The sequence below is a fragment of the Anguilla rostrata genome, chromosome 7 (genome assembly GCF_018555375.3).
Source record: "Anguilla rostrata isolate EN2019 chromosome 7, ASM1855537v3, whole genome shotgun sequence".
Taxonomy (NCBI): domain Eukaryota; kingdom Metazoa; phylum Chordata; class Actinopteri; order Anguilliformes; family Anguillidae; genus Anguilla; species Anguilla rostrata.
Window position 1 is genome coordinate 38,723,784 of NC_057939.1, and position 20,991 is coordinate 38,744,774.

A 20,991-nucleotide genomic window follows, 5' to 3' on the forward strand; every position below is an offset into this window, starting at 1 on the left:
GCCCCTCCCACCCCTGCCCCCAAACGCAACTCGAGTCACCTTCCGCATGCCTCCCACCCTGCCCCAAACGCAACTCGCAGTCACCGCTTCCGCATGCCCTCCCACCCCTCCCCCAAACGCACTCGCAGTCACCGCTTCTGCCTGGCCCTCCCCTGCCCCCAAACGCACTTGCAGTCACCTCCCGCCCCCCCTCCTCGAGTCTCCCGGTGTTCGCCGCATCAGCCTCTTTGGTGGAGAGGTGTAGTTGCCATGGGAACAGAAGTTCGGCATTTCAAATCCAACAGCGGGGGATGCGGGGGGGTGGGGGGCTGCAGACGAGCAGCGCAGAGGAGGTTACGCTTGTTTCACTGTAGCAATTAGTGTCTGACGTTCGGAGATTCGCGCGCGCCAGACACAACAACCGTCTCGCGGCAGTCCGGTTACGTTTCGTCAACTCAGCGCCCGCTCGTGGAACTGCTTACACGGATCACTGGCAAATCCAAAGATACACACAACGTACAGCAGGGCCCCCGCCATCCTCAGGCGTCGGTCTTGTGTCCTTGTTCCAGTGGCGCTGTTCTGTTGGTGAATAAACAAGGCCCATAGTGACACATCTTGAAGCCTGTCCTTCCTCAGGGGCTGTTCGGCTTCTGACCGGTCTGCAATGAACTGACCATGGTTATATGAAATTATTGTTAATTGCTACTATATATATATATATGCATTAAAGTGCTGTAATTTCTACATGGTGAAAACAAAATGGATAAAAATACCCTTTAATAAAAGTAGAAGTGTGTGTGTGTGTAGTGTAAATATTTCTTTTTAGGGGATTATGATCTTATAATTTATTGTCGTTTTTTTAGTAGTAAAAATCAATGTGATCTAATTGAATGTGTCTAATCGTAACCCTTTGGCCTGGCGACGGCCCAGCCGAAGAGCAGCTTGGGTGACGTGGTGTCTTGTGCGTGTTTCAGTGTGCGAGCTGCACGTCCACGCCGACTGCGCCCCCTTCAGCTGCAGCGACTGCCGACTCTGCCACCAGGATGGTACCCAGGACTACGTGAGTGGAACTACCCTTCCCACAGAGCAATGGTCTCAGTTACCATGGCCCCTGCACCTCCCCAATCCAAATATTATAAGCATTCATGGACATGGTTAATGGGGCGGGGGGGGGGCTTTGTCTGCCTCTTTAGGGCAAATCCAGTGCGTATTTAACCTCTTCCTCTTCCCCTCCCACTCATTAACAGATTTCCTTCAGGCTTTTGAAGTCAGGAGTGAAATGTTGCCCTGTGTAGTCTCACAACATTCGGCCATCGGTGCAAATTATTGACGCAGCCGGAATAGAGCTGCCAGTTTCGTTTCAGCAACGAGCGAATGCCTTAATTTGCCTGTTACTCGGTGTGCCTAATACACTCTGCTACCTCCCGGAACATGCTAAACTAGCCTGCTTTGTGTGCATTGTGCTGGGGCGACCGCATTGTTTATCTTTGGTCCGCTTCCAGCGCCGCTGTGGTCTCCACAGAGCGCGTGTGAATCATTTAGTGCGGCGACATGGCTATTTTGGGTGCTCTCTTGCGTCATTAATTGACGTGTACAATCACCTGTGGTAAGTGTGTGCAGCAAATGCAATGCAATTGTAGTGACCTGCAGTGCCCTCCGCCACCCCTCCCCCTTTTTTTTCCCCTTTTTCTCAGGACACGTACCACCATCACTGGCGGGAGGGAAACATGTCGTCGGGGGCGCGCTGCGAGGTGTGTCGACGCACCTGCGGGTCGTCCGAGGTCCTGTCGGGGATGAGGTGCGAGTGGTGCGGCATCACGGTACGCAGCCGGGGGGCGCCGAAGAGCTGGGCGTCTGTGGGGGGGGAGGCAATGGGTGCTCTTTCAACTGTCAATCCATAGGTCAAAAAGGATTGCGTTCTCGATTAAATATTTAGTGGCTCAGTGGGATCTCTAAAGAACTGGCTGCGAAGCGTTATCCGCTGGGTAAAAAGTTGTGGACAACACTCTATTTGTGGCAGCACGCGCTGCCCTGTAGCCATGGCTTCATAATTTTCGGTCACTGGTTTGTTTGTGGCTCGATGTCAGCGCTAGCTGAAATGCTTCCAGCTTTCACCGCTGCAGTTTCTGGTAGGTCTACGCAGGCTCATATGAAGCATTGTGCTACCCATGTTTCATCAGCAATGTTGGCTAACGTATAAGTTGGCTTGTCATGTACCGTATAGCGTATGAGTTGTATATTGTAAATTATTCGTTTTTTCATAATATAGATGGACAGATTGGAATTTAAATTACCATCAAAAATTATTTTTAGATGGGTTTTCCTCTTTAAAATCACCTGCTGTGAAAACTTTGGACATGATTAGTCCCACATTATTTAAACCTGGTACTGTGGTGGTCTAGCTGTGTGTTGTATGAATGGTTCAAGTCAAGAGATTTCATCCTAACCCTCCATGAAGTACTCAAAGCTCATCATTTTCCCCTCATACTGACCATACCAGTCAAGGACGTTGTGTAAATAAGGCTACCTGTGTTCCTCTCTTCAGGGAGATTTGAGTAACTGACATATAACACACTTTGATATGATTTTATCCGTTTGTTTCAGCAGACCTAAAAAAAGTGAGATGTAGTGGTTCTGGCAGGGGTGCCCAATCTTATCCGAAAAGGCCCAATGTGGTTGCCAGTTTTTGTTGCAGCTCAGTCGTAAAGGCACCTGATTCTCCTGATTTATGAATGTCTTGGCTGAAGACCATGGTTGGTTAATTAGTTGAGTCGGGTGTCGCAATGCTGGGCTAAATCAAAAACGTGAACCCACACCGGCCCTTTCCGGATACGACTGGACACCCCTGGGTTAGGGCGTCGTTACGTATTACAAGGGATTTCCCTGGGCCCACGTGAATGATTTCAGTTTGGGGGGGTTGCCCTGTTTTCATGAGAACAGGGCTGCCCATGGTGTACGTACGTTTGTTTCAGTGATGGATCCCGCACAAACCAATCGGGGTCAGGGTGTGACCCTGGTCCCGTGACCCTGGGTGTGACCTTGGGCCCAAAAAGAGGGGCCATAATCCTTATTATAGACTCACTCCTGTGCCTTTGTTAGACTCTCATTGCTCTGTCTCTGTAAGAGATGCTCCTTACTATGCCTGGTTTATTCCTATGACCTTGTGGTTATTGACTCATTCCTGTGCCCTTGGTGATTATAGACCTGTTTATATGCTCTTTTTGTTATATACGCTTATTCCTGTGCCCATGTTGTTATAGATGCTTATTCATGTGTCCTTGTTGTTACAGATTTCTATTCCTGTGCCTTTGTTGTTATAGACTCTTATTCCTGTGCCCTTGTTGTTATAGACACTTATTCATGTACCTTTGTTGTTATAGACTCTTATCTGTAAAATATGCTCTGTATTATGTCCTTTTTTATACACTCTTTTCTCTGTGCCCTTGTTGCTATAGACTTTGGCCTAATCGTGTGCCATAGAGGGCCAAAAGTACGCAGGTTTTCATTCCAACCCTGCACCTGCTGATTTCACTAATTAACACACATTCAACCATAGAGGAGGCTACTAATTGATGAATAGTCTTACTGCTGTCCATAGCCATTCATAGCTGTGCCCTTATTGTTATTGCTTTTATTATTTTTCCGTCTTAACGGTCTTGTTTCATTGTGTGTGATCTCCGTTGCTTTTACGTTCGCGTCGTTGACCCGTGTTAATTTTGCAGGCGCACGCCTCCTGTTTCGTGATCGTGCCCCCGGACTGCGGGCTGGGACGCCTGAGGAACATGATGCTCCCCCCGGGCTGCGTGCGCCTCTGCTCCCGCAACTTCAGCAAGCTGCACTGCTTCCGCATCTCTGAGAACACCCAGACCGAGCTCGGTAATCCCGGAGAAGCCCCTCCCCCTTCTTCCCCATCCCTTGGCTCCGCCCCCCCCCCCACCAAAGCACTACTGCATTACATCCTCGACCGGGCTAAGTACGGCCTCACTTAGTGCTTTCTGCAGGAAGCGTCAGTAACCCCAAAGCTCTAATGAATATTTTATGAAGGTTCAGCTATGGAGTTCAGTGATGATCTGGAATGCTTTTGTAAAGCAGCTGAATCTGTGAATTTGAGCACTGAAACTGGGACTTTATTGCTGCCGTTTTTTTTTTCTTCTTCCCCTGAGTTTTGCCTATTGTGTGTTTGTACTCACGTTTGCCTACTGCACACAAAGCTTTATCATGGGCCAAAAAGCTATGCTGTTTTGATTTGAATTTCACCAGATTGATAGTTTCATTCTTGGTACAACCAGACACTTTCTGTGTGTGGCGTTTCAGAATTGCCCACCATAAAGTTGTCTTTCTTGATTCCAGATGGTAGCAGTTGGGTTTGGTTCCACTTCCTTACTCTCAGTCAGAAGCCCAGGTCTCACACAGATAGAAAACCCCATGATGTCACTCTTTCAGAAAAGGGCCTGCCTTTTTTCACACTTTGATCATTTCTTGGACCAGATAACTCGGATGACGTCGACACCCCGACTGTAGTGGCTTCAAAGGAGAACCAGTCTTCGTCATCTCCAGACACAGGTAAGTGTGTGGAGAGAGACGGCACTGTCACCAGACTGGACGAATCATGGCCGTGTGTTTGCGTCAGCAGGCTACTACCAGCAAACGGCAAAAAATCCCTATCTGTTTTTTTTTCTTTGTTGTTCACAGGCAAACAGACTCTCAAGGTGTTTGACGGAGATGATGCGGTCAGACGCAACCAGTTCCGCCTGGTCTCCATCCCCCGCATTACTAAGAATGAGGAAGTGGTGGTGAGACTCCTCCCTCTTCCCACAGTGAAAGAGATTGAAAGTGAACTCTCTCAAATATAGGCTTTTCGAAAGTCTGGTGTAGGCCGGTCACATGAACCAAGCAGGATTACTCAAAAATGTAAAGTTTCTGTGTGTGCCTTTCTGTGTGTGTGTGTGTGCGTGCGTGGGTGTGTGTGCTGTGTGTGTGCATGTGTGTGTGTGTGCAATTGTGTGTGTGTGTGTGTGCGCGTGCGGCATGTGTGTGTGCATGTGTGTGTGTGCAGTGTATGTGTGTGTGTGCATGTATGTGTGTGTGTGTGTGTGCGTGCGTGTGTGCGCGCGCGTGTGTGTGTGTGTGTGTGTGTGTGTGTGCGTGCATGTGTGTGTGTGCGCGTGTGCGTGCATGCGTGTGTGGAAGGGGGAAAGGGTTGCGGTAAACATGTCTTCTGGGAGCCTGTCTTCATCTGTCTTTGCGTGTTCGTGACCATATGTGTGCGTCTGTGACTGTAGGTCCGTTGCCGGTTGTTTAGCGCGTGTTTGTGATTGCGCGCATCCGCCTCCACAGGAAGCCGCGCTGAGGGCGTTCTACATCCCGGACGAGCCGCAGGACTACGAGCTCCAGGTGTACGGCCAGCAGGCCCTCCTCAGCGATGACATCATCAACCGCAACGGCGCCCCGGACAACAAGCCCGACAACAAGCCGGTGTTCAGAGGCACTGAAACCTGGATCCTGAGAGCCGGAGATTCGGGTTCCAAGATCTACCCCCTGGCTCAGAGTCCACCTGGGGAACTTGGTAAACATGTCACCCACCCCCTTTTTAAAGGAACACCCACTACAGTCATTACCTGTTTGAAATTCCAATCAGGAGCCCAGACCACATGCAAACCCATCAAAAAAGAAAAACCTTTTCCTCAACATTTGAAAAAGATGTAACTGGCCATTTCTGAAAATAAATGCCACCCAGGAATAATTTGGGTTTGACCTTTGTTTAGGATCAACAAATGATGATCAATCAAAAAGTTTTTTTCTCTATATGAGCTAACATAATTATTTTAGCCTATCGAGTTGTGTGTGATTCCTTTTACGCGTTCATTGCGTAGTCGTACTGGCTTCATTGTGTAGGCGGGTTGTGTGTGGCCAGCTTTACGCTGTCCCCAGGTCCAGACGACAGTGCTCACCGATTCCTCATGGAATAAACAGCCTTGGCGCTCACCTTTACGATGCTCCAAGTGCACTGTGGTCAGCATTTATAGCTTCCACAAGGGGGAACGTTCCTCGGAGGTTTTCACAATTTCCTGGAAAAGCATGCGGGAAACATCGGATCAGATTCGCGATTGGAAACCCGGGTTATTTGATTACCCCGCTTGCGGCGGTGCCTGCCAGTCCAAATCGCATTTCCTACTGCACTTTTATTGCAGTTGCCCCCTCGCACCGTTTAGCCCGAAGGCTTTTATCTGCATGCAGCGGCGGGGCGTGGAGTGTTAATACGCTGATGTCTCCTCCGTGCACGGCATTATGCAGCGAAGCAAAGGCTTCCTCTGGTGCCGGTTACCAGAATCAATTTCAGGAGGGGGCCGCAAGAGGCGAAGCGAGCCGGGGGAAGGCCTTAGCTCGGGCTAATGCAGCCCATTATTTATTATTAATGGCCCGCGTAGGGCGCCCGCCTCGCGCTCCTTTTTAGTTTTAGAAGGCCCGATTTCAGCTGCGGGTCCGTCCATCGCCCTCAGCGCCGTATCGTCTTTCGCTTGCGCCCGCCGCCGCCGCCCTGCAGTCCGCCGGCCGAGCCGCGCCACCCGAGGGGCTCCCAGGATGCACTGCCGGCTTTGACCAAAGGTGTCGCTGTTGTGGAGGGGGGGGGGAATACCACAACTACTGCAGCTCTTCCTCCTGGGGTAGATGCTGCAACCAGTTAGCATCAGATTGGCACCAGGTAGCACCAGATTAGCACTAGTTAGCATCAGATTAGAAGCAGTTAGCATCAGACTTGGAATTATCCTCCATTCAGTGAGATGATGTGAATAGGCATCTTCATTTTTTCCATGTACAAAAATCGTATCAGTTTCTACTTAAAGGCTTGAATCGCTCCGCTAATGCTGTTGTGACAGAAAGAAGCAGCGCTCCCATTAAAACGTTTTGTACGTAGGAAGAGTCAGAAACCGCACGGTCCGATATGGAAGGCGAGATGGGAGCAATGTTCTGGACCGAAGCATGTTCCGTTCCGTTCATAGTGACCGGTGGCGTACGGCCATCAAGGGCTACCTTCATGGGGACGGGAACTGTCGTATCAAAGACGAGAGGAAGCTGTGTCTCCGTTCCTTTGGCTGCTTCTGTGCTGTCAGCTGATTCGGTGCTTGTAAGGCCTAATTATTCGATGCTGAACCCTACTGCCCTGCTGTCCTTTAATCCACCTTGTCGTGTCACTGCAGAATTTCCCCACGGTCTTTTGTCTTTTTGTCCACAGTTGTCCTAATTGAACGGTTGCGGTCTTTGTTCCCCTTGTTTGTCAACAGAGTGGGCGTGGCCTATATCTCCATCTCGGTCTCCAGGAGCAGCACGGTCGACACTGTGGTCCAGGAAGTCTTGAAACAGCTGGGGAAACAGGTGCCTGAGCTTAGACTGATGACACTGATCACTCGCAAGCGCTTCTCGACCCACTGATCACACATATGGAGCTCCTTTGGATTTGCTGATTGTTGTCTCAGCAGATCCATTCACGCGTCCCTCTTCCGGTTTGAGTGTGTTGGTGATGTAGAGATCAAGGAAACTTGCTAAAATGGATCTTTAAGAACTACTGTCGATTACCGTCCATACATTCACCTGTCAGATTACTTATTAGTGCAGACATGGGTTAGTGCGTGTTACAAGACCTAGTTTATTTAGTAATAATTCAGTAGTTTGTACACTTTGATATTGTATCTATGGAAACCGAAACAAAGGGCAGAATAGGAATATTTCTGCCGTGTCATTGGTGGTGACACCAGAGGCTCAGCTAAGTTGGTCAACCGACCCCAGATCCCTTTCGCTTACACCACTTGGTGACACTGGATCGGTGTTCAATTTAGGCAACTGAACTGAAACTAGTGTCAATCTATTATAACTCACCTCAGCATCTCAAATGTGTGTATGTGTGTGTGTGTCAGGATGAAAACCCTGCAGGATACAGTCTGGTGGAGGTGTTCATGAGTAGTAAACAAGGTGAGACTCAGACCTTCTGAAGAGCATTACTGTATCAGCACCGAAGAGCATTACTGTATCAGTGGTAAAGAACATTTCTTCCTATTGAGTAATGCTGGTTTTCCATGAGCTGTGCCGTTAGGTGTACCTGTAGGCGTGAGGATGTCATGTTGAACAGACTCTTCCTGATCTCCCTCCAGTGCTGCGGCAGGTGCTCTCGGGCCAGGAGCTCGTGTTGGACAAGCTGCAGGAGATCAGAAAGGTGTGAGGAACCGACTCTGACTGAACACGTTGACTGTTACTGTTCAGGAACGGGAATCTGCATTTACTCACAATGTCCTTTTTGTGTTACTGTGTGTGTGTGTGTTTCTGTCTGTCTGTCTGTGTCTGTGTGTGTATCTGTACCTGTGTATCTTTGTATTTCGTCTGTGCTTCTTTGTGTGTGCATATTTGTGTGTCTGCATTTCTGAATTTGTGTGCGTGTTTATCCGCTTTTGTTCTTGTTTGCACGTGCACGTTCGTGTGTCACTGCCTCTGTGTGTCTCTGCGTCTCTCTGTGTGTCCTTGTGCGTTTTTCTGTGTCTCTCGGTGTCTTTGTTTTTCTGCGTGTTCACGTGCACGCGCTCCGCGCGCTGCGCAGACGTCCCTGCGGCAGATGAACCAGACGCGGCTGTACGTGGCGGAGCGCAGGAACAGCGTGGTTCAGGTCTCCCTGATGGTGGGGGGGCTTCCCGCGCAGCTCTGCAGGGAGGAGTACGCGGACCTGCTTCGGGAGCACCTGGCCATCAAGAGTGAGTCTCCTCCTTTTTGCTGCTCCCGTTGACGTCGCTCAGTTCATTCAATCTTCTGAATTGCATTGTGATTCCGCCTGCCAACGTTTGCTTACTGTGCACCGTCGGGCCAAAGCCCCTTGGCCGGCTGCCTCAGTTGTGAACCGTATCCAGAGAGCTGCACAGAGAGATTTTGGATCACGTCCGAACTCAGCGGTGCGTTTTTCTTTGTTGTCTCGGCCTAGGTCACCTGGTTGCCATCACTCACGTTTACGCCGGGCAAGGTGAGTCCAGTCGCCGTGGAAAACGCAACGCGAAGCTCACGAATCTCATGAGCTCCGACGCGTAGCCTTCACCGCGCGACGGACGACGTGACCTGACGAAGAGTGTCGCGGGCTTTACTTGTATTCATCATTGGTCCCTCTGCTCTCTACTGCAAATAATTATGAAGTGCATTTTTATATATTTTTTGTGAATATTCAGTCGCCATGAAAACATTGAAATAATGCCTGCCTACCCACTATAGGCTGAATGATCGGCACACGGGCACACGCATGTTTCTGGCCTGTGTTCAAATTCTTTCTGACGGTCTCCTATTTTTTATTTGCGGTGACCTTTATATGGGTTAGCAACTGATTTACCTTATACAGTCTCCTGGATGTGTACCTGAGTACTCTGCTCAATTAGCTTAGACCTGAAGGGTGCGGATTGAAATATCCGATGGGTGGCTGCTGCTGCTCCTGTTTATGCCTGGGCTTCAGGCAGCCCAGTGCCTGCATGCTGATGCCTTGTGCTTGTCAGTGCGAATGCATACACGCTTGCTCTTGTGTGCAGTTACACACATTTCCTTCGTTCCCTGTTCTTTCTCAGGCGCGGTAGTGTTGGAAATCTCATGTTTCTCGGAGGCAGAGCGGATCTACATGCTGGCTAAAGACACGGCGATTTCCGGGAAGGCGCTTTACTCACTGGTCATCCCCGAGATCATGGTAAAGACACAGCGCTCGGCGAGCCTTACTTCACGTCCTCAGTGTCAGGCGCCGTCAGATGAACTCTTTTATCTGTTATAAAAGTGCTGTTGGGTAAATTTTCCAAATGAATACAGCAGTTTTAATCATGTTTTTAAACCAGGTTCATAATGTAAGCTAATCAGCCATGAAGAGTTTGTAGCGTCAGTGAGCAGCAGCCTCTTGGTTGATCTGGTTTGGGCGTTTGGTATCAGTAATAATGTTTTGGAATGGGTGGAAGTTATGACACCCCCCGTCCCCGCGTCCCCGCGTCCTCTCCTACCAGCACCGGAAACTCCCGCGGGGCTGCGGTCCGCTCCTGGTCTTCGTCAACCCCAAGAGCGGCGGCCTGAAGGGCCGCGAGATCCTCTACAGCTTCCGGAAGCTTCTGAACCCGCATCAAGTGTTTGAGCTGACCAGCGGGGGACCTTTGCCAGGGTAAGAACCGGACTTCGGCCGCCTCTCCAGTCTGCACATGAGCTCCCATTGCAAGCATCGAGAGCAACGTAATTCCCCTCGGGTTTATATCTGGTCAGGTTTCAAATAAGACCAAGCATTAGCTAGTTCAAGCCGGAAACCTCTTGGTAAAGGTTCTCAATTAAGTAGACAAATATGGCTGGATAAAGTTCATCAGTTGCATAATGCAATGAATCCTGCTGTGGTGTTCTTCGTTTAGACCCAAAGGGCTGTTTGATCTCAGCTAGGTTGAAAATACACAAGAATTTGTGGACTGTGGAACTTAAAGCTGTGCTGCAGTCTTGAAGTGGCATCATGGATCTTGCCTGATCCTTCTGTCATCGGTGTTGCTGCTGTTTTGGCTCACTCATCCTACCTCACTCTTTCCCTCGTTTTCTTTTGTCTGTTTCTCTCTGCTGCTCATTCTTTTGTGGTCTCCTCTCCATCCCTCCCTCTCTCCCTCCCTCTTCAGACTGCACACTTTCCGGGAGGTTCCGCACTTCCGGATCCTGGTGTGCGGGGGCGACGGGACAGTGGGCTGGGTGCTGGGGGTGCTGGAGGAGGTGCGGCACAAGCTGTCCTGCGCCGAGCCGGCCATCGGCATCGTGCCGCTGGGCACAGGTGAGGACAATTAGAACCGTGTTCGGGTCCGTTATGCCTCGCGACTGCCACCTGGCTGTCACTCGGCATTGGGAGAGATCGATAAAGAACGAAATTCCTATCTCTTCCCTCCCCCCTCAGGTAATGACCTGGCGCGTGTGCTGCGATGGGGCACAGGGTACAGCGGGGAGGATCCCTTCAGCGTCCTGCTGTCGGTGGAGGAGGCGGAGGAGGTGCTGATGGACCGCTGGACCATCCTGCTGGACGCCCAGGAGGTGCTGGAGGACGGCAAGGAGGACGGAATCCTGGAGCCGCCCAAGGTAGCCCCCGGCCGACTGCCCAAGCATGGATATCATTACCATACAGTTATAAACAGAACACTCAACACCAGAAAAGCTTACACCCACTCTAAAGGAAAACATCCAGTCCTTCTAAGGCACCTGGCAGCACTGAGAGCTGATTCCTCGGAACATGCCTCTCCACTCCCCACCCACTGTCCCTAGCCATTATAATATCTCAACCACTTCACCAATATTAGTTCCAGTTTGTTACAATGTGCCCTGTCCTGTCTTGTACCATTTTGTTTTCACCCCCTGTTGTTTTGTTTGTTCTGTTCTATTTTGTTTTGTCTTGTTACGTTGGTTTTGACCTGACTTCCCCTCAATTACAATTGTAAATATATCCTGCTATTAACTGTAAATACTGTTAAAAAAAGGACATTAGTAGGACAGTATTAGCATACCTCACTGAGACGGTGTACACGACATTCGTTTTGAAGGGGTGTCGCGTTTGTTAGAGGTAATGGTTGCCGTGAAGGTTGGTTCCTATCGCCAAGGCATTGCTGGTTTGATCCAGGGTTGTCACTGGCTGCCTGTGACTGGGAGGTCTTCAGGGGTGAGGCCCCATGCACTTCCTCTCTCCCTCCCCCACAGATCGTCCAGATGAGCAACTACTGCGGCCTGGGCATCGATGCCGAACTCAGCCTGGACTTCCACCATGCCCGCGAGGAGGAGCCCGGAAAGTTCAACAGCAGGTACCGCAAACGGAAAAACAGGCCAATCAGAGGCCACAAACCATGACGTAATGGAACACGGCAACCGCACTGAATTTCTTGAACGTGCTTCGAGGTGTTTTGTGTGATGCCACTTCCTCCACTTCCTGTGCTGGAGAACCTTTGTTGTACATGCAGTCTGATTGAAAGACATTGGCCATGGCTCTGCTAAAATGGCCCGAGGATGCAGGTTTTTCATGCTGTGGACCAGTGTCTTGGTGCGGTGTCGCAGTTTAATGTGTCCCCCGCAGGTTTCACAACAAGGGTGTGTACGTGAAGGTGGGCCTGCAGAAGCTTAGCCACACCCGCAACCTTCATAAAGACCTGAAACTGCAGGTGGACAAACAGGAAGTGGAGCTACCCAACATCGAAGGCCTCATCTTCCTCAACATCCCCAGGTTATTAGCAATCTCACACACACACACACGTGGGTGCAATCGTTTAGCTGCAAGTGCACACATTGGAAAAAACATGGCTACCTATATTCACAGAATGTAAGAGGCAGCTTCCATATGTGTGCACGCTCGTGTGCAGATAGAGGTCTCTGGTTGCAAAATGTCAGCAGGGCTCCATCGACCTGTTTTCTCCGTCCAGCTGGGGCTCTGGTGCGGACCTGTGGGGCTCAGACAGCGACGCGCGCTTTGGGAAGCCCCGCATCGATGACGGTATGCTGGAGGTGGTGGGGGTGACCGGGGTGGTGCACATGGTAAGTGAAAAACGGCTTGTTCCTCTTCCCTAGTTCCCCCATTCTCTGCGCATTGCTCAATACAAAAAACTCACCATTACGAACGCCTACAGCGCCCCCAAGTGGTTGAAGCCTGCAACTCGCAGGACCATAATTTGTCTCCCAGACTTTTAAAGGAGGCATTTGCTACAGGTTGATTCCTGTGCTTGCCTGCACGTGCGTGCGTGTGAGTGCGTGTACAAGTACGCGTGTGTGGGCCTGTGCCTGTCAGGGTCAGGTGCAGTGCGGTCTGCATTAAGATTGGCTGGTAATATAGAAGCTGAGGTTCGTTTGCAAGTCGTTGAGCCGACAGTACAGATCTTGATTCAGATTCCCATCATCTTTCTTGTGAGACTTACTCATCACACACATGGAATGTCGGCAGCTGACTAAAAATGAACAGCATTCAGCTGTCTTCTGTCCTTCTCGATTTGATGAGCCTACGTAGGGTAGCTTGAGCTAACGTGGCGGCTAACGTTGTGGCTAACGCGCGCGCGTCTCTCTCAGGGTCAGGTGCAGAGCGGGCTGCGCTCGGGGATTCGCGTGGCGCAGGGGAACTACATCCGCATCACGGTCATGAAGCCCATCCCGGTGCAGGTGGACGGGGAGCCCTGGATCCAGGCCCCTGGGCAGATCATCATCTCTGCCGCCGGGCCGAAGGTCAGACGCGGGGTTCAGACGGGGGAGGCCAGGGTGGGGTCAGGGATCTCCAGTCATTCCAGCCTGTAACTGAGCACTGTGCACAGGGATCACTACAGGCAACGTTCTGGCAGCACGTGATACATTCCAGCATTTTAATCCTTTGACACTGTACCACCTGTGGATGTTCGGCAAACCTAAGCCATGGCAGTGGCAGCACTTAATGCTTAACTGCATGTTCTTTATTTGCATCTCTTCAAACTGTTTGTGTTATCGTTCATATAACTATCGAAGTTAATGAGACCGTTAAATATATGGTACTAAACGAGACCGACAAAATAAAAAATAACTGCTGTAGTTGATTTGGAGTGAATACACGAGAAATCGATGTTCTGTGCTGCCTTTTTTTTATTCACCACAGTAAAGCGTGTAGTCTTCTTACGTAGGCTTTCTGATTTGGCATTTTCAGGGTTAAATTTCTTTTTCTATATATATATTTTTTTTTTTACTAACCACGACCTAAACCGTTAACAGGTGCGCATGCTGAGGAAGTCGAAGAGCAAGCAGAAGAAGCAATCCGGCAGCTTGAAGGAGACGAGGAGCGACACCCCGCCGCCTAGCAACGGGGGCCACTGACCCGGAGCCCCGTCTCGGGTCGGTGGGGGGTTCTGGCGCAGGGGTGGGGGTGGGGGGGTGATAGGAGAGAGAGAGGCCCCCCCTGTGCGTCCCTCCTCAAACCTCACAGGTGAAATCGGGAACGCTTTCAGGTTCGGGAGACCTTCGTCACCGGCGCGGAATGTTGTTCCTAGAGCGGCCGACGCAAGATGGGGGGAGGGTGCTGCCACCCCACATTTTCATACGTCCCTTTACTGGCCAATCAGCACTTAGGCCTCAGTTGAATTGAAAGCTCTAGGTAGGATTCTGAACGTTTTATTATTGTTATTATTTTTTTTAATATAGCTTTTTCCACGTTACTTGAACTTCCGTTTGCCATTGAACTCTGGTTTATTAATCTGTACAGGTAAGAATAGATTTGCGATCACATGCTGGCCAGAAGTTAAGCTTCTCTTTGCTTTGATTGTGACACTTCATGCGCTGTTTTGCTCCACACATTCTGAGAACGGACTCAAAGCTCTTTAAATGTGTAAAAAAGGCAGAAGGTTTTCTGAAAAGAAAAGATTTTCTCTCAGCTCGCAGACATCAATCAAAGTAAACTGAGCCTTTAACATTGTGTACGAGTCAATGATCATTTCTATCTTAAAAGCATCAGCTGGGGAAACAGTGACTACTGAGCATTGCAATTATGTCCGTCCCTCAGAATTTCACACTGCTGTTCTGCAAGGGGATGAAATGATAAATTATCACGTTCAGGGTTTGGACAGAGCAGAAACGGTCCAGGCAAAGAGAAGCATTCCTCTGAAACATTCACATCTGTTTTTACTGCATTCCCAGCTCGCGAGCAGGAACCACACCCACTAGCACAAAGGATACCTCATATCAAACTCTCCCATGTAGCGCCTTCAGTGGAAGCGGCAGCACGCACGTCCGTCACTCATAGAGGTCACGTGGTATTTACTGGAGTAGCATCTGGCAATATCATCACAGCCTTGTAGTGTACCTAGGAAGCAATTCTGACATCACTGCTAGACAAATCAACGGCACATTTACTGACAATAGGTGTGCATGCATTTCATTGTTCTTTTTTTTTTTCATGCTGCTGCTTGTTTCTGTCATTCTGTACAGATCACGACCTTACTCTTAATGTTAGCCAAGCAAACCTATAGCAGAACACTTCCAAGCAGAGTTCTTCTTTCCCTGCCACAGTCTGCTGTTGTGATCTCGTAGAGGTATAACCACGTTTGTATTGCACCTGCTAAGCGCTGTTATTGTGCCCTTAGCTTGCTGTTGATCGGGGTTGTCGAAATTAAAATCGGGGCCAAATTTAGCATACACTTCAGTATTTCAATGTACATGTTTATACAAGAGCATTGGTGAAGCCATCTCTTGCCAGGAGAAAGTATGTAACATTTTTATGAAAAGCTCCAGCATGTGAAAATTTCCATATGTGGATGGTTCAGACTGAGAGATGTTAACCTTGCCATGTTCTTTTCTGAAAGACTCATGGCTTTTCAGGATGAAAAGTTTGGGCCAAATTGTCTTGCCATGGGACAAATGGTTCTGAAATGTACTCATGAAATGTATTAAAGGAAGTGTTCGGACCATGTTACTTATTGTAGAACGTGGAACTCTAGGATCATGGAATCTCACTACTTTTGTAGAAATCAAGCTTCCAGTTCAGTCTAAAGAGCTAAAACTGCTCCCATTCCACCTCTTTTTGAACAGTCTTCATGTGTCAAAGTAGCCAGAAGAATGTGTTGCCTTTGTCCTATCTACAGTAACATGTGATATGAATTTGTTCTGTTATCTGGTGCCAGTGTGTTAAGTGCTGTGTTGTGAATCCTGTGTCTTATAAATGATCGAACATATGCAAGTCATTTGGTTTTCCCTGGAATTTCCATTTAAGTCTAAAATCTTCAAGAGTGAGCATAGGGGCTTCCTAGTATTTTAAGCCTAGGCTAGGCTACACCATCCCTGGTCCTGAAGAGCCAATCGGGGGCAAGGTCTTGTTTTTAAGCCCAAAATCAATACTTTAGGACCCAGAATACAACTAGTGGTAACCCCAAAACCAGCAGGCCCTTTGCTGTCAAGGACCAGGGCTGCCATCCCTGCCATAGGTGAAACTACATGCTAACTAGACCATGCAAGTGTTATGAAGTAAAAAAAAAAAAGAAAAGAAAAGAGTTTAGTCTATTTTTTGTCCTGAAATATATTTTCAAATCAGTTTAAGGTATTGTCTCAGAAAATAGATTTCTTCAGCATTTCCTTTTGAGGGGAAAAAAATCAGTGTTTTATTTTGGATCAAGAAAAGATATTTTTATCCTTGTTGGAAATCCTAAGCGGAAATCTAATGAATATAGGGAAATATTATGAATATAATAATTCTTGTGTTTGAACTCACTGGTTACCTAATAAGGATAATCTTATTACCTAATATGGACAAGCTAGTCATAAATGTCAGAACATGTTTTTACTGAGTGGTCTTTAAATCAAATATGTTCTTTTCAGATACGGATGGAGACATGCATGGTGCCCAGAATATATAATTCTTTGTTGTACTGTCGGTGATGCATGAGCTGTCTACTCTGTGTTAACCCAGGACAACTTTAAAATTTAGTGAGGGTAATATGCAGCAATTAAGAATGAACTGTTAATTTGTGCTTGGTATAGTTATAACTAAGCACAGTGGAATATGTGCGTTTGAGTACTCTCTCATTGGTCTGTATGGTTCGCCTTGTTTTGCAGTGCCAAGCGACAGAGCAAGTATGGTCGATGTTGCTTTCTGAATGTTCCTGTGCCTCCATGACCTTTATTTCCCTCCCATCTTCACCTTTGTTATTCAACTCCATCAAAACTTTTCACCTCCCATTGTAGGTTTCAAACATAGATCCTCAATAGACCAAGGAAGGGGTCATGCAACCCTCCTGGGGGGTATGGCCAAAGTGATTCAGTGACATAAATGACTCAGGGTTATATATTTAGTCAGTCCAGTGAGTTGGTGGTGGAGGGGGTTGGTAGGAATATCTCAAAAGGATTGGGTATAAGGCTAGGTAAGCTATTCCAGACTTGGCCTTTTCTTCCTGAAATTGTCACTGTCCTCATGTAAAGTTGACTATTTCACTGTTCTAGCCGACTTCCATCCCATTCCTCGTTTCCAGTGGCACGCTGTTGTATCACGACTCGCCGTGTGACCGCATGAACGTATTTCTGCAACGCTTCGGCAACATTTGGAGAACGCTCTGTAAACACTCTTGGCTTTTCAGTGTGCACTTTTATCGGCTGCTTTCCCGCTTACCCTGCTACGGGCCAGACGCATAATATATAGTCTTATACTCCAGCGGGGGTGTAAGTTAAAGAAACACCGTGTGTAGGTACCGTTTCGTGTTTAACCTCGCCTGTACTTGTTGTGCAGCTTTCTGTTCCCCATGCCTGTTGTACTTGGAGAAAACTTCAGGCGTGTGCTGTTCTTCGTGACGTCCGTGGGCTTGAATTCCACATAGTGCCTCTTAAAGTGCTTCTATAATGTAGTGGTATTTACCTGTTCATAATGATTATGTGTGCTCTGTTTGTTTCGTTGGTGCAGTGAGTATCTTTTATGTCAAGGTTCAAGGTGTCTTGACTGACGTGAGCTAATGTGCCTCTGACCTATGTTAATTCTGTTTTTAAAAAAAGGTTTATCATGACAGTTATTCAGTAGTCCTAGTGTGTTTGACTGACATGTTACCAGAGTTCCATGTTTTAACAAATATGTATATTTTTGAAAATCTGTTTTTAATTTGAAATGTAAAGATATTTGCACTGACTGTAATGTTTTACAAATGCTTTTAAGTGTACATTTTGTGTAACATGAATGTTAAAGTATATAACTATATATATAGAGATATATAAATTAGATATTACAAACTTATATGTCCAGCAACAAAATTAAATATATGTGGGACTTTTTAGTATTGTGTTGGCTGTCATTTTTTACATTAATTTTTTTATTGATAAAATGTTGATGGCTTTAAGGGTCAATGGTTTAACAACTGTTGCCTATTGTAATTTCCTTTTGTAAGTAAGTTTAGCAGCCAGTTTGTGCAAACTATTTCAAGTCATGACTTTGGATTTAAATACGTACGGCAAGCATTTACATTCAGGTTTTAAGATTACATTTTGACCTATTTTCAGGGATGATACCAACTGACATGGAATTTTGTTAAAAGCATACCCAGGTTTTTAAGTGCATCATATATTTAAGACTAAACTTTCAGCCTAGTTATGGGGTCCTTCCCTGGGGTCTGTATTATGTCATGTCCTGTCACATGATTATGATCTTGTACTGTAGTCCAAAATGGTGGTGTCGTTTTTTTTTTTAAGGCTGGACACATACTTTGATTTTCTGACGCTACGTGTATGTGAAGTAGTTGCATCCTGGGCAACATTGTTCACGTACTTGTCTGCTTGCTTTTTTCTGACTGGAAGTTTAAAGGGTATATCCACTAGGGGGCAGATCAGGGCTTCTCTTCAGATGATTCCACCAACCTTCCTTTGCGCTTAATCACAAAGTCATATACAATGATGTCGGACGGACAAAGAAGGGACAACACATACTCTTTTATTACTCTTTTTAAGATAGGGAGTGTTTATTTTTTTTTAATGTTGATAAATAACCACATATCTTTGTATGCTACGTCGTAATGCAGTCACGAACACCTAAGCGTGAAGTTCACCTAATGTCACTAGTCAGCTCTGTTTCGCCATGGAAGTTGGCGCTGTCACGCTATGGAAGTTGATAATAATAATAATGAGTTGTGACTATTTGTACTTGGTACTTTTCAGAATATGAGGAATGTAAAGATAAAATGCTTTAGAGCAAAATGAATTATACAATGCTAACTATATTTAGCCCTTTCTTGCCCAGTCATTTTGGAGGTTGTGTGCACTTACTGGTGTTAAGGGGGGCCCTCAACGAGACATGGAGTTGCACATGTTCGCTGTTGTATCTTTGGTTTCACCAAATGATGTTGTTGAAATAAATAAAAAATGCAGACAAAAGTGTTTCAAGCAACAACAACAACAACAAATTCCTAAATGCAATTTCTTATACTTTTGCAGTGTTGAGCCCTATACCCTTACACATACATGCCAGAAGTAATCATTTCTAGCTTTTTAAAAAAATGACATTTAAGATTTCAATAGCACTTTTGTTTGGATTCATGAGCAGAGTTATACTGCATGACATTTTTGCACTTTAAAATGGTAGACGTATAGAAGTCCCTGAATTTATGAAGAGCATATATAAACATGTTTGATTCCATAAACACCTTTATGATTCAATGTAGGAGGATGAATTCAGTCAGATAACATTATCTGCATTAATTTGGAAAATCTTGTATTTGGACACAAGGAAAAGTATGCATTGCTGTTTCTGCAGCTTGCACAATGTTTAGGTTTTTTTTTTTTTTGTATTGACCACATATTGTACTAATTTCTTTTAGGATAAGATTGTTTCTGATACATATCCTATGTGGTAAAAAGCTAGTAAAGGCATTCTGATGAATCCACGCCTTCTGACACCGTAGCTTACAATGAAATAACTTAGGCACTCAGTGTTGTGGGAGCAGGTAATTGAAAACCTCATTCTGAAAAGCAATGTGTCATGTATCAAAAATAATGTGTTTAGTGATGGTGTTGTTTCAGGAAGTTATGGATCTCTGTGCTTCTGCCAGTATTTAGGATTCACTGCCTTCCTTACCTACTCCTGCTTGTGAATTCCTCTGCAGATTCTGCTGTCAGTCCTAAGAGAAAGTCTTTTCCTGCATCATGCCCCCCCTGTCTCAAAGTTTGGAGTACATGCAGTGCCCATGTAAAAGTATCACAAGTTGTGGGTCACTGCTTTATGCATATAAAGTTATAAAGTGCCCTCCAAAAGTATGGGAAGAGTACAGTAAAATGTATCATTTTTTCTATATAACTAAGGAATTTGGTTTTGAGATCAGAAGATGAAAACAGACAATCAGCTTTTATTTCATGGTATTTCCGTTCATATATATTTTACAGAAACAGCTGTTGACAGTTTTTTTTCTTTCAACTTTGTAAAAGTAAGTTATGGGATGACTAACACTGTCGCTTGCGTTTCCTTTTGCATGAGCAGTGAGTGTCTACTTTGGTTCCGTAGTTCGTTACCGTTCCAATACTTCTGGAGGGCACTGTGCAGACTTTACTGTACATACATTTTGACTCGAAACACAGCCTTTTGATGACATTGCAGAACTGCATCTACCAGTTCATGTCCAACTGTCACTCAAGCGCTGGTCCTCTCCTCACTTTGTGTTCCTTTGGTTTCCTACTTGGTCAAGTTTGGACATTGATCTGTCTTTCTCCTCATCAGATTTCTTACTCTTGCCCTCCCCATATTGTGTTGTCCACAATAACCAAACAGGTGACTCAGTCACAGTTAAAAAGACACATAGAGAAGGATGGGTGGATTTGAAGCCTATGGTTTACATGAGAGGATAAATACCTGAAAAAGTCTAATCTCACCAATTAGTTTCACTCGGATTAGTTCAATTTAAACACTTTAAAGTAACTTAAAAAACAAAATCAGCTGCAAGCAGTGATGCTTGAGGCTAAACCTCATCTTGTGATAACCGACATGTCTGTGCAACACAACTGCATTTCTTGGCTGTAAATTATATTTTAATGAAATTTTGATTGTTTAATTTTGTATATAATTATTATATTTATGGACAAGTTATAGGTGCAAATTAAGAATTCCTCCAGTAGTTTCTTTTGTTTTTAGGAGTTGGTACATGTAAGGTCAACATTCCTGATGCTGTAATAATCAACCGTAGATTGCCCTCTCCTGGTTTAAACAAATGCAGGACCAAACCTCATAAAAAGAAGGACAATGAAGGATTAAGAATACTGTAAATGTTAATGAAGAAATAATGAAAAATAAATCCTTGTTACTAAACAATAATTAACTTTTTAAATTTTATCAATGCAAATCAAAGACAGATTTTATTACTTGGATAACTGTACTGTCTCCAGTTTATTTGCATTAGCCATCTTTTAATGTTATTCATTTTCTTGCAGAATTTGAAACCCAGTGCATTTCACTGACTGTTGAACGAATTAACAATGTCTAATTTAAAGTAGAATGGCAAAATCAGACACGCTTGCAGGATTCATAATTTGTGTCCATTGTATCCATAAACT

General features: G+C 46.3%; 1 protein-coding gene across 1 annotated transcript in view; it reads left to right on the forward strand.

Annotated features, from left to right (window-relative positions):
- Positions 1-17,735, forward strand: part of LOC135259652 (diacylglycerol kinase theta) — a 41,174-nt gene extending 23,439 nt beyond the window's left edge. The window contains 21 exon segments of the mRNA XM_064344244.1: positions 954-1,039; positions 1,674-1,799; positions 3,702-3,855; positions 4,468-4,542; positions 4,672-4,772; positions 5,317-5,527; positions 6,284-6,293; positions 7,263-7,353; positions 7,893-7,947; positions 8,127-8,188; positions 8,567-8,717; positions 8,942-8,980; positions 9,567-9,682; positions 9,987-10,138; positions 10,629-10,777; positions 10,898-11,076; positions 11,689-11,789; positions 12,059-12,205; positions 12,402-12,513; positions 13,039-13,191; positions 13,705-17,735. Of these exon segments, the coding sequence (XP_064200314.1) occupies positions 954-1,039; positions 1,674-1,799; positions 3,702-3,855; positions 4,468-4,542; positions 4,672-4,772; positions 5,317-5,527; positions 6,284-6,293; positions 7,263-7,353; positions 7,893-7,947; positions 8,127-8,188; positions 8,567-8,717; positions 8,942-8,980; positions 9,567-9,682; positions 9,987-10,138; positions 10,629-10,777; positions 10,898-11,076; positions 11,689-11,789; positions 12,059-12,205; positions 12,402-12,513; positions 13,039-13,191; positions 13,705-13,806 (2,372 nt within the window). The 3' untranslated portion in view covers positions 13,807-17,735.
- Positions 17,736-20,991: the final 3,256 nt, after the last annotated feature.